At 47.2% G+C, this 17,878-nt stretch overlaps 1 protein-coding gene across 1 annotated transcript in view; it reads left to right on the plus strand.

Annotated features, from left to right (window-relative positions):
* Positions 1-1,112: 1,112 nt before the first annotated feature.
* Positions 1,113-17,878, plus strand: part of LOC147890611 (protein CHROMATIN REMODELING 35-like) — a 119,053-nt gene continuing 102,287 nt past the window's right edge. The window contains exons 1-2 of the mRNA XM_087390326.1: positions 1,113-1,214; positions 1,970-2,114. Of these exons, the coding sequence (XP_087246452.1) occupies positions 1,113-1,214; positions 1,970-2,114 (247 nt within the window). The remainder of the gene's footprint in view (positions 1,215-1,969; positions 2,115-17,878) is intronic.

Raw genomic sequence — 17,878 nt, forward strand, 5'->3', positions numbered from 1 at the left:
CCTCTTGACGTAAGGGAGCTACTCTGATAGCTCTCTATCATGGTACTGGGTGTGCTGCAGGCATTAAGCGCCCTGTTGCCCCTGGTGGTCCTGGGGTGCGCGAAGCAGGGCGCCCTATTGCTCTTGGTGGTCCTAGAGTGCACGGTACACTGAGGGGGAGGCATGGGGAGCTGAGTTAGGAAGGAAGGGGGCGGGGAGGGAGAGGGAGGAGGTTTTTTTTTATAAAATAAATAAATAACTCTCTCTTCTTCTTCTTCTTCTTTTTTTTTTTGGGTGGGGTCTCCTTGTGGGGGAGAGCAGCGGGGCGGGGAGAGGGAGGGGGAGGGAGGGGGGCGGGGGACGATAAGGGGGCGGGGGGGTTGGCAGGGGAGAGGGAGGGCAGAGGAGAAGGGGGGAGGGGGGAGGGGGAGAGCAGCGGGGGGGGGAGAGGGAGGGTGAGGGAGGGGGGCGGGGGAGGAGAAGGGGGCGGGGGGGCTGGCGGGGGAGAGGGAGGGCAGAGGAGAAGGGGGCAGCGGGGAGGGGGGCAGCAGGTGGGGGGGAGAGGGATGACGGGGGAGGAGACGGGGGAGGAGAAGGGGGGCGGGGGGGCTGACGGGTGGGGGAGAGGTATGGCGGGGAGGGAGAGGTAGGGGCAGCAGGGAGGGAGAGGTAGGGGGCAGCGGGGGGGGAGAGGGAGGGTGGGGAGGAGGAAGGGTAGAGGGAGGGTGAGGGAGGAGGGAGAGGGGGCTGGCGAGAGGGGAGGGAGAGGAGGAGCAGCGAGGGGGGGAGAGGGGGGGCAGCAAGGGAGAGGGAGAGGGAGAGGGGGCTGGCTGAGAGAGGGAGAGGGGGGGGCAGTAGCTCACGGGGAGGAGCAACAGCTCATCTCAGCAGTGTGCAAGACTATGAGATTCTAACCGTGGTATGGTTGTGAACGAATTCACTTTGCTGGCAAGTAAATTTTCATTCATCCCCAACATTGTCTTTGATTACGTTGTCTATGAAGACACACATTAAGTCCACTATTATGTCTTGCAAGACTTCAAAGGCAGATTGGGATAGAGTGAAAAGTATGTGGAATGTGAAGAAATAAAGCAAGAAGCGTTACTTTGAATAATAAGCTCAATAACTTGTCCATGCTAGAAGGTCAAACTATTTCAGCTCATATTGCAAAGATTACTGACATTCGGGATGAGCTCGCAACAGCTATTGATGAGGATATAGAAGACAAGAAATTGGTCTCTATCACCCTCAATAGTTTAGAACCCTCATATGATACGTTTGTTACTTCCTTGACCATTATGCTCCAAGCTGCTCTACTCATTTTTTAGGAGCTAGTTGGCTTGCTCTTACAGTAAGAAACATGGACTTCCAATTCAAGCCATTCGAGTGAGCAAGCACTTGCCACTCATGAAAAGGGTAAATTTTTAAAAAATACCATCTATGCTTATCAGCCTCAGAAGAAGGAAATGCAAACACAAATGCAGATAAAGGTGCAAAGGTGAAGAAAGGCAAATGCAATTATTGCAAGAAGCTTGGTTATTACATTGCAGAGTGCCAAAAAAGGATTGCCAATGAGAAAAAGAGGCAAGGCACAAGTAGTAATTATGTGGAACCATCTGAAAATGCCAATCCTTCACCATCTTATGCAAACTTTGCACAAGAGGGAAAGGATTATATGTTTACTGCATTTCAAGACAGCTTTGGTGCTAGGGAGATTTAGTTGCACATGGTGCTTCTCTTGCTTCATCTGAGGATTCTTCATTTGCTATCATAGATACTTGGTATCCAGATAGTGGTTCATCAAAGCACATGACTCAGAGGAAAGAATGATGCAACTCACGACATCACAAGAGTGGGAGATGTTGCCATCCTTCTAGATTTAGGAAAGAGAAAGTATATCCATGATGTTTGGTATGATCCTGAGTTAAGCAAAAATCTTGTTTCTATTCCATCCATGGCCCGTGATTAGCACATGCTTGTGGAATTCCAGGATGATCAATGCAGGATCAAGGATCCAAAGAAAGGGTATGAGATTGTGGCTACAGGTTCTTATGAGGCTAGCATGGGTCTTTACACGCTTGATGATTCTCAGCCCTATAATCAGTATACTATGGCTGTCTCTTTTGCTACTCAAGGTGATTTATGGCATGCTAGATTTGGTCATGCACATCACAGAGCTCTGGCATATTTGCATAATCATAATATGGTTGAAGCATTGCCAAAATTACAGCAGCCCGCTTGACAAGTGTGTGAAGCTTGTGCTCTTGGAAAGTTACATTGCCTACCATTCCAAAAGGATGGTCCAGGTTTAGTAAGAGCACAAAGGGTCTTGCAGATTGTGCATAGTGATGTTTGTGGACCAATGACTGTTGAAACTCGTAGAGGGTATCGGTATTTTTGTCACATTCATTGTGATGATTATTTAAGGTTCACTTGGCTCTTTCTCATGAAAAGAAAATCTGAAGTGTTCAATTGGTTTAAGGAGTTCAAAGCGTTGGCTGAGAACCAAACCAATTCTAGAATTGAAACACTTTATTCTTTTTTTTTTTGCAAAAAAGAGACTTCTATTAAGTAAGAAAGAAACTCGCAAGAGCAAGCTCTGTGCGGTGATACAACATGCTTGGCATGTAATAAAAACACCTCTGAGGAATGAGGTAGAAAGAAACCAAGGCTGAGGCTGAAAATGCCAACTCAACCCTGTAGAATTCTTAGCAAAGAAGGGAGAGTCTCTCCAATCTCTGAGAAAAGTAACTCTCTTGGAAGAGGCTGCTCGAGATGATCGCTACATGGTTGCCCAAATGGCCATCAGAGTGTAGGGTTCTCCTGATGATGAGCTTTGGTAGGCCTCCAACCCCTACAGCTGAGCTGGAATTTTCTGGCATTACTGACCGTGTAACGAAAGAAAGGGATGCCCTTCTCTCGGTGCCCTTCATCTACCCATTCCCATTCCCCAGGGTCCCACTGCAGAAACCTAATTGGGACACCTCCATAGAGCCACAGCCTCCATGAGCCCAAGGAGATGAGAAGCGGGTCAGGATCCAAGTACCACTGTGAAAAAGAGCCATGCGCCATGAAGCCCACTATCCTGACTGGCTGAAACGATACCTCCAACAAGATATCGTCTGTGGATCTAGACAGCCTGCCCCCTGAAGAAACATAAAAAACTAAGGCATTCTCATGCGTGTCATGAAAAGCAATCACCTGTAAAGGAACTCCCAATCCGGAAAATGCCCCCATCCAGGTGGAGCAAGTAAGAGGCATGTCATCTATGTCCACCCAATCCAAGGGCAAGGTTGCATCAATCTGTTGGACTCTCCCTGCACTCCTGTTTGGGGGGGAGGGGTTCCTATCCTTCCGGAAGTGTTACCGGAGGCCAAAGGCCACTGGCGTGAGAAGCATGAGTTTTGCAATGCTCTAATGCAATGGATCGTGCAGAGCGCACCGTGCAGTAGTGTGCGAGTGTCGTATGCTATACTGCAGTGGACAACGACGTACGAGTGCACTATGCTAAATGACAATCACCGGTGAACTCCACAACATAAGCAAAATAAGAAAATCCTACACTGGTGAACAATCCCCATATCCGGAAGAGACAAGCGAGATGAGAAAGTGACCGAGTTGGCCAATGTACATATCACTGGACGTGTCCCCAGGTCACAAGTCGCAAGTCACAAGGATACACAAGTCGCAAATCAGCAGAATACACAGGTCTATCCCCATAGTAGACAAAAGGTGCACACAAGTCTCTCCACATTCTCTCCTTGGCGAGCTCGTAGCTCTAGCCTCTATCTCTCCTCACTCTCCTCTCTTTCGCTCCCCTCTCGAATGCCCAATGCGAATGCCTCCTCTTCTCTCTCCCTTCTCCTCCATCTTCATCCCCCGCCTTGGAGGGTCCCTTCTTCGCTGAGAATCTCCCCTCTTTCTTCCCATTGGTCATCCTCTTATCTCCTTAGCTGTTGAGGATAGCCGTTGCGCCGCTGGCTCTCTTGATGGCTTCGGCGACTTCCTGACTCCCTGACTCGCCAGCCCGATGGTGTAAATTCTCCATGTGCAGGTGAGCTGATTCACCGCACCACTGCACCACTGTATCACTGAACCACTGTGTGTAATATAAATACTCCTGACTGCTCCATGTGCTAAGCTCACTCTCCATGTGCGCAGCTCTTGATGAGATCACTTTGGACACGGTCGACCTGTGGTTGACCTGTGTCGACCTGTGGTTAACATGTGTCGACCTATGGTTGACAGCCTCGGACAGTACTCCTGGATGAACCCGTGTGATCGCGTGGCTAACTTGTGTTGACACATGGTCAACATGTGGTCAACAGATGTCGTCATGTGGTCAACGCCTGTCGACAGGTGGTCATGTGATAAGGTAACAGTTTCCCCCGCCACTATCATTCACCGTCCCGGTGAATAGAAAGGTTGGACGATTCGTCAAAGAAAAATAAAGATGAACTTACAAACCATTGATATGGTGATGGAGTGGGAAAAAGAAAGAGTACAGACCATGTGGTTGGCCGTGGGAGTAATCCATGATTTGTATTAAGTGGAGATGTGAAAAATAAACTGCTGTATTACAAGGGACAGCATGGAAAATTGCAGAAAAAACTGAGTACACCTTGAGGTAAAACACTGATATTTACAGTGAGGGCCAAACAGCTTGGCAAAATCTAATAGTGCAAAAAAAAAACTCAAACACCAACAGCCATCTATCAACTCTTCTATGAGATTCAGGAGGAGACCCTTGATCCAGTTCAAATAGATGCCATCTAGACTCAAGAGGTGGATGCTATTGTAGCCTCAGATACTACAATTCCACATCAGGAGGGGACTTCAGATACACCAGTCCCAGTCATTTTCATTTCTGATCACGAGGGGGCTACCGATACTTCTCCCCCTCAGATTGTTCATGCCACAGCTAAGGGAGTGTTTGCACAGATGAGGACTATAGATCCTTCTTCAGCCCAGCCACAGGGCTCCTCAGCTCCCAACCCCAGATTTGCTGATAGAGGCCTGACAGGTCCTTCTCCTCCTTCCTCCATGAGTGCAGGTCTTCTTTGCACTCCTTGATCAAAGTTGCTTCTCAGGAACTCTTTTTCGACACTGGCTGATTCGGTGACTTTTATGGATGAGGAGTTTGTGCCCTCCACCTTAGGGGTCACGGTCATTGGGCTTCCTTGGATAGGGCCTCCCCCTCAGCAGGTGTAGGGATCCTTTCACTTGTTGAGTTTCCTACCCTCAGTAGGAGTGTTTTAGCCCAAGGGAAGATGGTCTCCTCTACTAGGTCGAGTAAGCTTTTCCATCCAGCATCCTCCTGTCGATGAGGATAGTCAGCTGGAACATACAGGGCCTAGGCGGAGTTCCACACCGTCGCCATAGGAAGCTGATCCGGAATCAACTTCATCCAGGTGTCACTAGAGGTGCTATTGATATCCTTTTTATCTAGGAACACAAGTTGGATGCCAGTGATTGCTTTAAGTCTGGCAAACTGCTTTTTGGTCATACTTTTTGGTCGCTTACCTTGGGCACCAGGGGGGGCACTTCTATTTAAGTTTTGTAGTCGGTTCTCCCCTTGGTTGTTGGACACAGAGTCATTATTCCCTCTAGAGCTCAGTGGATTATTCTCTTGATTGGAGGGTGTAATGTTGGTTTCCTTAACCTGTATGCCTCCAATATTAGAGGGAAACGTGTCTTTATGTGGAAGGATTTGATCTCCTTCACTCCCATTGCAGATTCATGGGTGATTGGAGGTGACTTTAACATGGTTGAGTTACCGTCAAACAAAAAAGTGGGAAGAGAAGGAGGACTTCACTCTTTGGAGAGAGCAGCTTGGGATGCCTTCCTTTTTCACTACTGTGGTAGAGATACTTGGTTGGACGATGCCTTTCTTATCCAGACACAATCCCTCCTATTATCTTGGTCGAACAAGAGGCAGCAAATGCCTATTCATGCATGCATTGACAGATTCTATGTAGATGATTGGGCACTTGACACAGGTGGATCGGTATGCATTGCTACTGGGATTTCCACTTCAGACCACTTTCCTATTGTGCTGGCTATCTCAAAGCCTCACTTGAGAGGCCCATCTACCAGCATTAGAATTCGAGATGCCTTGTACATAGAGGAGGAACTTTTAGAGGCAGCCGTGCGGATATGGGTTTCTCATGTCCATGGTGGGTAGCCATTGCCATCATAGGTAGCTGCTTCCCTTTCTGGTATTAGCGACTTCTATCTCTCAGTTGCTCATACCAAGAGACGAGATATTCTTTGACGTGAGATTGGTGTTTGCCAGCAGTTGATAGCTTTGCAGAGCCAAGAGCAGCGCCGGCCTTCAAATGCTTGGATTCAGAAGCGGCTTGCTGCCGCAATGGCTCATCAGCAAGTATTGCTTGATCAGACAGTAGAGTATGCCTTTCATGCACGGGAGTCCTTCTAGATTCAGATGGGTGGCAGAGTCAATAAACACTTTTTCTCTACTCTTGGCCCTAGACATAGTAGAGAGAGTGTATCCCAACTTATTGACTCACATGGGGTTTTACAGATAGATCCTGATGATGTCTTGCGCATAGCTTCATATTTTTATGCCACCCTTCTTATTGCTGATCCTGAGACATGGGATAGAGAGGATGCTAGACAGGTTATTTGGCAGATTATCCCTTTGTTGCTGAAACCGGATATGCATGTTTCTGCTTGATGCACCTTTCACCAACACAGAGTTCAGGACTGCACTTTCAGCCCTTCACAAGGGCAAGTGCCCAGGTTCGGATGGCCTTACCCCCTCTTCTTTCATTGCATTTTGGGATATGATTGGAGACTACATTACTTCAGCCCTGCAGGGTATTTGGGACTTTGGTGAGATGCATGGGTCGCTTACAGAAGGTCTCATCCACCTTATCCCAAAAGGAGATTGCAGAAATCTAGTGTCCCAGTGGAGGCCTATCACACTTCTAGGGACTTGTTACAAAATTCTGGCCAAGGCAATTAATCAGCCTCCAATTGCAACCCCTTCTCCCAGATCTTATTCATGACACTCAGATGGGATTTGTGCATGGCAGAAGCTTTTTTTATAACATTTTCTCTTTCTAGGAAGCCTCAAAGTGGGCCATGGAGAGCGGCCAGAGAATCTAGCCATTCTACTTTTGGATTTTGAGAAAGCTTATGAATGAGTAGATTGGGGTTTTTTGGAGGGAACCCTTCTACGTTTTGGCTTTACTGATGCTTGGATCAGAGGTGTTTCCTCCTTGTACAGATCAGCCCATAGCTAGGTACTTATTGGTGGGGTAAGGGGTGAGAGATTTTAGATTTCCAGATCAGTCCGTCAGGGATGCCCCCTTGCTCCTTTCCTTTTTTGTTCGTGGCCGAAGCTATAAGTATCTATGTTAGATCTCAAGCTGACATCTTTGGGTTGAGACTTCCCATTAGAAGGGAAGAGGAGTTACTTGATAGTGAGTTGGCAGATGACACAGTAGTTTACTTGGATGCCACTCCATAGACGCTCACTTCTTTCAAGACAGCATTGGATTTATTTTGCTTGGCGGTGGGGGCGCAGATAAATTTGCATGAATCCAATGGCTTTTGGATCAGTGATGAGGGCACTCCGATTTGGGGGCTTGACATAGGATTCACTTGGGTTCAGAGGGGTGGGCCTGTCAGGTATTTGGGCTGCCAAGTCGGCTTGGATATTTCTTCCACACAGCAGTTTACTTCCGTGTTGGAGAGCATCGGGACGAAGCTTCTTTTTTGGAGCTCAACCAAGCTGGATCTTGCCTCTAGAGTTGTGGTGGTCAACCAGGTCCTCTTGGCCACGGCCTAGTTTGTTTGTTATTGCTGGTGCTATTCTAGTGACTACATCACTCAGCTCAGGAGACCGATCAAAAATTTTCTTTAGAGTGGGCTTGATGGCACAGCAGATACCTTAGTCAGGGTGGCTTGGGAGACCATCCTCCCTACACAGGAAGGGGGTCTCAATATTATTGATCCAGATTTACAGTGCAGAGCTTTACTATGCAAGATGGTGATGCGGGGACTTATGCCAGGTTTGGAACCATGGAAGGCCTTTCTTATTAGCAACATATAGAGGTGCACACCTTCTTCAGGAGGAGACTGGATGAGCAGTATTAGGTGGATCTTCACCACAGCACACCTCAAATCACCTTCATCCCCTCTCATGGTTGACATTCTAAAAGCATGGGCCAGTTTCAAGAGCACTCTTTGGGGGATTCCTCCTTCCTCTCGTGAAGAGATTGATAGGCAATCCATCATGTGGAATGACAGTATTTTAGATGATCATGGTAGACCACTTGGTGCCTCACTCTACATGCAGTGGTCTAGGTGGGAGACGAGACCTGCATCATCTTTGGGGTCTTGGAAAGCTTTCCGTAGGCTTCCAGAGGAGACCAAGTGTCAGTTGACAAGACATCTCAGAGGGAGTGCAGGGAGGATCTTGCAGATTGAGGCAGCTGTTACCTTATCACACGACCACCTGTCGACAGGCGTTGACCACATGACGACATCTGTTGACCACATGTTGACCATGTGTCAACACAAGTTAGCCACGCGATCACACGGGTTCATCCAGGAGTACTGTCCGAGGCTGTCAACCACAGGTCGACACATGTCAATCACAGTTCGACACATGTCAACCACAGGTCAACCAGGAGTATATTTACACAGTGGTTCAGTGATACAGTGGTGCAGTGGTGCGGTGAACCAACTCACCTGCACATGGAGAATTTACACCATCAGGCTGGCGAGTCAGGGAGTCAGGAAGTCGCCGAAGCCATCAAGAGATGTGGTGAACCAGCTCACCTGCACATGGAGAATTTACACCATCAGGCTGGCGAGTCAGGGAGTCAGAAAGTCGCCGAAGCCATCAAGAGAGACAGCGGCGCAACGGCTATCCTCAACAGCTAAGGAGATAAGAGGATGACCAATGGGAAGAAAGAGGGGGAATTCTCAGCGAAGAAGGGACCCTCCAAGGCGGGGGATGAGGATGAAGGAGAAGGGAGAGAGAAAAGGAGGCATTCGGCATTCGGCAGGGGAGCGAAAGAGAGAAGAGTGAGGAGAGATAGAGGCTAGAGCTACGAGCTCGCCAAGGAGAGAATGTGGAGAGACTTGTGTGTACCCTTTGTCTACTATGGGGATAGACATGTGTATTCTTGTGATTTGTGACTTGTGTATTCTTGTGACTTGCGACTTGTGACTTGCGACTTGTGACCTGGGGACACGTCCAGTGATATGTACATTGGCCAACTCGGTCACTTTCTCATCTCTCTTGTCTCTTCCCGATATGGGGAATGTTCACCAGTGTAGGATTTTCTTATTTTGCTAATGTTGTGGAGTTCACTGGTGATTGTCATTTAGCATAGTGCACTCGTACGTCGTCGTTCACTGCAGTATAGCATACGACACTCGCACACTGCTGCACGGTGTGCTCTGCACGATCCATTGCATTAGAGCATTGCAAAACTCATGCTTCTCACGCAAGTGGCCTTCGGCCTCCGGTAACACCTCCGGAAGGATAGGAACCCCTCCCCTCAAACAGTTTATGGCGATCACGGTGGGCCACTGCTGGTATTGAGTAGCACGAGTGAAGTGATGATCTAGGGTCCTAGAGAGAGGTCTTATGCCGAGTAGTTCTAAAACCTTTGAAGGAGCTAGTGAGAGAACTAGGAGGTACTTGAGGAGAGTGGAGAAAAGACTTCTGGCAGACCAAACTAGGTACAAGAAGCATTACGTGCGACGTAAGTTTGCGAAGCCCTCAACTCGAGCACAAAGTGAGCCCACTGGTTTAGTAGCCAGAGCAAGTAACTTCATCAACACTCTCATTTACTTGGATCAACAGGAACCCTGGTGGTCTCATCCAGACTCCGGAGAAGAAGAAGTGCAAAGCGGGAGAACAGGTGAAAGAAGAAGAGGGTACTAATGATGAGGGCTCCTCAAGGACTCATCAAGGTCAAGGCAGCCCCTCTCCTCCTCCTGCAACGATGTCTTCATCAACCACCTCTTCTACCGGAGTGGTGACTCCATCTACTCCCACCTTGACCTCTTGTGGACAAGCTGCTACCTCATCTGTTATGCATAGCTCTGGGCTCCTAGCTAATCATTCTTCTACATCTATCCCATTGGGGGATACTTTTGCTCCAGCCATGCCTTTACCTGCCACGATGGTTTCATCTCCCTTTCCATCCACACCGGTGTTGCCTTTTCCACCACCTCCTTCCTTCCCTTCTGCCTACTCATCCATGACTTCAGCTCCGTCCCTCTCTTTCCCAAATGCTCTCCCATCCTCTTTCACCCCCACATCTTCCATGTTCTCACCCTTTCCCTCTGCAACACCGAGACCCCCCACTTATGCGCTACCATCTGGGTACACTCCCTCTATGACTACATCAGTAGTGACTTCCCCATTGTGGTCCTCCATAGGAGGAGTTGTCGGGGTGGTCTCCTCCTTGGGAACACCAACACTCATTACAGCCCCATCAGGACTCCCTCCAACTCTTGCATCTTCTCCAACCTCTCGGGTGGGGATGGCCGTTCTCAGTCCCCCAGACAGAGCTAGACTTCTTGAGCTACTCAACAAGGTCCACGTGAAGACTCAAAAGTTCAAAGGCCACCTCCATGTGGATGCGGAAGCTTATGTGAGGAAGTTCCTCACAGCATGTAAAGCTAAAGGTGTGGAGAATGAGCATGCGTTCCTTCACATCTTTCCCTCGTCATTGGAGGATGCGGCGGATGTATGGTACAGTCAATTTCCACCGGACCACTTCCAGACGTGGACAGACCTAAGGGAGGAATTCTTACGTACTTTCAAGTTGGAAAAATACGAACACATGATTGTCCAAGAGTTATCCACTGACACCATGAAGCCTGGAGAAGGCATCTCTGAGATGTACACAAGGATGAGGGTCTTGGCGGCAAAGATATCTATGCCACCTAATGATGCTGTCATGAAGGGATGGTTTTTGAAAGCATTACCCCCTTCCATTGCTATAAGGTTGGTGGATAAACTCCCTGAACATGCCTCACTTCAAGACTTCCTAAAAGAAGCTGTCAAGATGGAACGGTCACAGTTAAGCTTTGCCTCATCAACGAATACGACCACCCAACTCCCAAGAGACGAGGGATCATCCGCATGGCAGCAACTCAAGAAGGAGTTAGAAGAAATCAAAGAAGGCCTGAAAGATAGAATAAAGGTGGATGGCCAATCGTTCTTTGAGGCCCAAATTTGAAGTGGCCTTTGGTGCACCGAATGCAAGGGTTCTAACCATGGTTACTGGGAGTGCCCCTCCAAGCGAAAGGTACCTACTTCTACCTCATTTTGTACATTTTGTGAGATCCATGGACATGATGCCTCTGAGTGTAGGTACCTCAAAGGATTAAGGAAGCTTCTTCCAAAGTATACCTCGGGGGAACCTCTAGTTGCTACAGTCAATAGAACGGTACCCATAACTTCTGGTCCAGCAGAAGTATCTTCTGCTCCCCCTCTTGCACGAGCATCTGAGCCACCTCCTCCTCCTATCATGCCACCTCCATTGCTTCCGACTCCCCCTTTTCTCCAAGCTCCTGCCCCCAATTCAATTGGTTCCCCTTATTTCTATCCTCAGCCATACTATGCCCCGTACCAACCACCTATGTCAGGAGGTGGCTATGGACCCTCTTATCAACGCGGTCGAAGGGGTGGTTTCAGAGGTGGACGCGGAGGTGCAGGCAGAGGTACAAACTTTAGAAGACCCATCATGTGTTACAGATGTGGCGAGTACGGCCACTACCAAGATGATTGTACACAGCTGTTCGGGGGACCCTCTTGTACACAGTGCAACACAAACGACCACTACACCAGAGATTGTCCCAATAGAAGAGTGGAACCCGCATCCCAAGTGAATATGGTTGATGTAGTAGTGGCAGGGGAGGGCAACAATCCCCATTTGATTGGCGCAGTGTTGGGAGCTGTGACACGGTCACATACAAAAGGTGACAAATGTAAGGGTGACTCAGAATCAGCACCAGAGACCTCAGCACCAATGAGTTCGACAAGTGTTCCCCCACCGAGGTCATTCTCCTCCTCCAAGGTACACAGTACGCCCAGGAATAGACCACCCATGCTGGCTTCTGATAGTGATTCAAAAACAAACTCGAAGGGCCCACAGCCATTAAGGTCAACCACTAACTCTGGGAGTACCTCATCCTCGGGTGATCAATCTATGCCTTTGAGGTATCAGGAGGTAGTAAAGGGTGTCACGAGAGATCTTCAAACAAGTTCTGAAGATGAAGGTAGCACACCTCAGCTTCCATCCCGCAAGTCCAAAACTGTGAGGTTTGCAACAGAAGTGACACCCTCGGACAGTACCGGGATAAGGAGGCACGAGTAGGTCCTCCCACTTTGTCCCCAACAGCACTCAACAGAGAAGAGGCTATGGGGACAAGACCTAGTCCTGTCCAGGAAAAAGGGAAAGGAGTAATGGAAGAGAAACCACTGGACACAATGACTCACAGTTCAGACCTACATCCACATCCTCATGTAAGCTTCGACCCTCGGCCAGAGGCTAGGAGGATGAAGTTGCAGAAGGCTAATGCTAGTGTCCACCACTACTCCTTGTTTGAAGATCTTATGAGTTTCAAACCCAACCTCACTCTACGACAACTTTGTCTATTGTCCCCCCAAATCAAGCATCAGACTATTACATTTTTGAATCGCCTCCCAGGAGGTCGACACAAGGCATCTACTCTGAGTGGGCCAACACCAGAGACATTACCGGCTCAGCATGGGTCTACACCGGACCACTTCTTTGCCTACGCTGCCCTCACTTATGAACAAAGTCCCAAGCTCATCGTGGAGATCCATGGAGTGGAGCTGAAGGACGTCTTCCTCAATGGTGGGGCGGCTGTGAACATTATGCCAAAAGGTACACTCCAAAAACTAGGGTTGAAGTTGACAAGTGATGTTCACTTTTAGGTACGCATGGCTGATCAACGCAGAGTAAAACCAATGGGTGCAGTCAAAGGTGTTCACATGAAGATTGGCGGAGTAACTTTTCTCTCCAATTTTGTTGTCCTTGATATGACTGAAAATGAACAAACTTACCCTCTACTTCTTGATAGGCCATGGTTGCGGTCTTCAAAAGCCATTCAGGATTGGTCAACTGATGAAGTTCGATTGCCCCTGGGATCGAAATCCCTCAAAATAGATATGGTCACAGGGCAGGCAAGGCACATACCAATAGAGCTAGGAAAGGAGGATTTTGAAGAACAAGCTGGAGTCGAAGAGGAGCATTGGGCCTGTGGGGACTGGCCTAGGGGTGGTGACCAAGATATCAATGAGGAGACAACCCTAGAAGGATTTGAAAGTTTGACCTACTTGTTGGATCGGGCTGATCAAGAAGACGAGGAGGCTGTCATTTTGGATTGGATGGGAGCCCTGGGCTCCTTAGCGGTCAACATGGTGGAACTATGCCAACAAGAAGATCAAGAAGAATACCTACTTACAGTATCAGAAATCCACCCAGAACGACAGGGTATGGCTGAACTAGTTTACGAAAGGATGCCCTTTGGACTTTGCAATAGTCCACACATGTATAAGAGAATGGTCACTAGGGGTATTACAGTGGAGATCGTACTGAGGACAATGATGGTACTGCAGTAAACATTGAGGATCCTCCAGTGGCTGACATGGAGGACATTGGTCAGAATGATGCTGACAATACTATAGGATACAATGAAGGATCTACTAGGGACGAGGCTAGTAGTGCACAACCCACCAATGGTACTCCAGAGTACAATCATGGTATTACGGTGCACAACCATGGTACTACGGTGTACAACCATGGTACTGCTAAGTGCAATGATGGTAATAGAGAAGACAGGAACACTAATGAAGACGATACTGATGATGATAGTGATTTAGAAGAAAGTGACATAGACATTGCTGAACTTGAGGAGAATCACCACCAACAGCTTGAGGTCTTGGGCGGACCCAGGGTGCATACCGGATACAGAGATGAGGACATGGCCGATCTCACTTTGCTTGACCTTTTCTTATCAAAAGCCGACCACCCCTCAATTCAAGACCTTCCGGAAACCACTTATGAGGTGGAAGGCTTACCTTACCGGGGCATGCTAAAACAGTCACCGAGGCATCGAAGGCACACAACATCTGCAACATCTACTGATTCTACATCTCAGTCAATGCCTGAGAACCCCCCAGTTACTTACCCCTCATCTTGGTTGAGAGAAGTGGAGGGGGACTTTCCCCTTGAAGATACTCCAGCACATACAGGACTGAGAATGGGTGAACCAAGTACCTCAACATCCCAATGCATTGCCCGTAATTTTATTGCCCCCATTGAAACTTGTGCTTCAGATGCACATGGTGAAGCTCATCTTGTCCAAGGTGATAGAGATTTTTTGTTTGCTGCATTTAATGAGAAGATGGATGCCAGGGGGGATTTGAATGCTGAAAGTCAATCAGGGGATGCTTCCCTTGTTGCAAGTGATACATGGTATATCGAATGGTATATCGACAGTGGTGCTACTAAGCACATGACTCCTCGCCAAGAGTGGTTTGAGAGCATCACACCTGTTCATGGTAGACAAGTTACGTGTGGCAATGATGCTTCTCAAGACATCATTGGAGTTGGGCACATTCCCATTCAGCTTGACAATGGGAAAGTTAAGTATATCCGAGATGTTTGGTATGTTCCAGATTTGAGGGAAAATCTGATTTCAGTTTCAGACATTGCCCATGATGAACATATGTTGGTCGAATTTCAAGATAACCAATGCAGGATCAAGGATCCAAAGAAAGGGTATGAGGTTGTAGAAACATGCATGTATGCCAGAGGCTTATACAAGCTTGATGCTCAACCTTATGCTTAGAAGGTATTGGCTGTAGCAAACACTTCCTAGGCTGATTTATGGCATGCCAGGTTTGGACATGTCCATCACAAAGCATTGTCCTACTTGTACAACAATAATATGACTCAAGGAATGCCAAAATTGCAGCAACCAGCAAATGAAGTGTGTGCAGGTTGTCCACTTGGCAAACTGCATCGCTTGCCATTCAGTAAACAAGGCAAGAATTGGGTCAAGGCAACCAGAGTGTTGCAGATAGTGCACAGTGATGTATGTGGCCCCATGACTATTCCCACGCATAGAGGAGCAAGGTACTTTGTGGCCTTTATAGATGACTTCTCCAGGTTCACATGGCTTTTTCTCATGAAGGAAAAATCTGAGGTGTTCTATTGGTTTCAAGAGTTCAAAGCTATGGCTGAGAACCAAACCAATTCTAGAATTGGAACAACTCAGATAGAGAGGGAGAGTACATGTCACATGCATTCCAGGGATTTTTGAAGCAGCATGGGATTAAACATCACTTGACATGCCCTTACACACCACATCAGGATCCACTCCCTGAGAGGAAGAATTGTACTCTCATGGAAATGACGAGATGCATGTTGAAATTCAAGAGAGTCTCAAAGGCTTTTTGGGGAGAAGCAATTGTGGCAGCCACTTATATTCAGAATAGATGCCCTACCAAAGCTTTGGTTAATGTGACTCCATTTGAGGTTTTGTATGGCTTTAATCCAAAGGTTAGTCATTTCAAATTTTTTGGCTCAGTGGCATATGGATCCATCGGACAAAGCTTGATGACAAGAGTGTCAAATGAATTTTCGTGGGATTTAGGCACTGAAAGCAGGGGATTTAGGCTTTAAAATCCTGCTACCAGGAAGGTAATAATCAGCATAGATTTTCTCTTTGCTGAGAATGAGTGCATGCAGCCCGCTAGTGCAGAATTGCCACCATATGATGACACCCCTTTGGACATCATCCAGTTTGAGGATGATGAGATGGAGTCTCTTGATGCTTCCCCTTCTACTTCTCATAGTTCAGATGGGTTGCCACATGTTGAGGATGGCTCTCCCTCAAATGTTTCAGATTTGCAGCCAATGAATGAGAAGAGACAGCCTCATGTTTGGAGGCATTATCAACGTCGTGAGGCCACTAAAGATGGTTGATGCAGCCCCGAGTGGTACAGCAGAGAAATCTATTCCATGTTGGGCAAGGTTGACCATTCAACATGCTAAGGATCAGCCTACTTTGGGGAAAACCAAGGCCAGCACTCAGAAAAATCAGAAAAAGGTCAATTTTGCTTTGACGACCTTAGTGATGGAAGCTGAAAATGAGCCTTAGAGCTTCAAGGATGCTCAGCATAATCCAGAAAGCTATGGAAGCTAAGATTAAATCCATTGAGAAGAATGCCACAAGAGACTTGGTTGATGCGTCCATTGGGAAAAATGTGGTTGGCATGAAATGGATTTATAAGGTGAAATACCATTCAGATGGCACAGTTGAGAAATACAAAGCCCGTTTGGTTGCCAAGGGGTATGCACAAGAGGAGGGGATAGAAATTGAGGAGACATTTGCTCCAGTGGCCAAGATGACCACCATTGGTTCCGTCATCTGTCTTGCTGTGTTTTATGGTTGGTTAGTGTACCAGATGGATGTTAAGACCACTTTCCTCAATGGAGATCTTAAAGAGGAGGTCTATGTACATCAGCCCCAAGGTTTTGAGGTGAAGGGACAAGAGCATAAGGTATGCAAGCTCAAGAAGGCTCTATATGGGCTGAATCAAGCACCTCGTGCATGGTATCAAAAGATACATCAGTTTTTTCTGTCTCAGGCTTCATAAACACTAATACAGAGCCAAATCTGTATGTTTTGCAGCAAAAATCAGAATTGGTCATGTTGGTACTATATGTGGATGACATCATACTCACTGGCAGTGATTTGCAGCAAATTACAGCAGTGCAGTCCACTTTATGTCACAACTTTGACATGACAGATTTGGGCCTATTGTATTATTGTCTTGGCATTGAGTTTTAGCAGACCCATGATGGGATTTTTATGTCACAGACAAAGTATTCGAAGGGGTTGTTGCAGAAATTTAAAATGGAGAACTATAAGCGTGTGGCTAATCCATTGGAAAAGGGACTCAAGCTGAGTAAGCATGATATTGCTGAAATGTTTGATGGCACTTTGTACAGGCAGTTGGTTGGCAGTTTGATATATCTATACTCCACACGGCCTGATATTGCCTATGCCACAGGGCTTTTGAGCCAATTCATACATTGTCTCATGATCACACATTGGAATACAGCAAAGAGGGTTCTCAGATATGTCCATGGCACTCTCTCTCTTGGCTTGCATTATGCTTCAGATTGTGATCTAAAGCTGAGTGGTTTCACCGACTCAGATTTGTCAGGGGACATTGACGACAGACGGTCCACTACTGGCTATTGCTTCTCATTGGGTTCAGCTTGTATCTCATGGTTTAGTAAGAAGCAAGAGCGAGTCTCTCTTTCCTCTAGTGAAGCAGAGTACAAAGCTGCAAATTCAGCCACTACGGAGTTAATGTGGTTAAGGAAGCTTTTGCATGACTTGCATCATGCACAGGATGGCGAAGCAAACTCTATCTTCTGTGATAGCCAGAGTTGCATTGCCATAGCCAACAATCCTGTCTTTCATGCTCGCATGAAACACATTGGAAATCATTATCAATAGGTATGGGATTGTATTTTTGATGGCTTCATTGATCTCATCTATTGTCCATTTGAGGACAATGTGGCAGATATCTTCACCAAAGCCCTGTCAACAGATCTTTTCTTACAACACTGATATGGCTTGGGGATCAGAGACATTCTCACAATGTCAAGGGGGTTGTGAAGTGATTCACAATGACATTGTTTTCATGTACTCCCATAGGTTGCATATCCATATGGATGAATTTGTGCAACCATGGTAGTTTAGGTACTACAGGATACACTTGAGATGTTTCCAGGGTACTTTTAGTCATATCTTTGAGGGTGGATTTGTAAGAGATTACAAAGATATGGTGTTG

The sequence above is a fragment of the Dipteris shenzhenensis genome, chromosome 19 (assembly GCF_047967505.1).
Source record: "Dipteris shenzhenensis isolate YYH24624 ecotype China chromosome 19, Dip_SZ_1.0, whole genome shotgun sequence".
Taxonomy (NCBI): Eukaryota; Viridiplantae; Streptophyta; class Polypodiopsida; order Gleicheniales; family Dipteridaceae; genus Dipteris; species Dipteris shenzhenensis.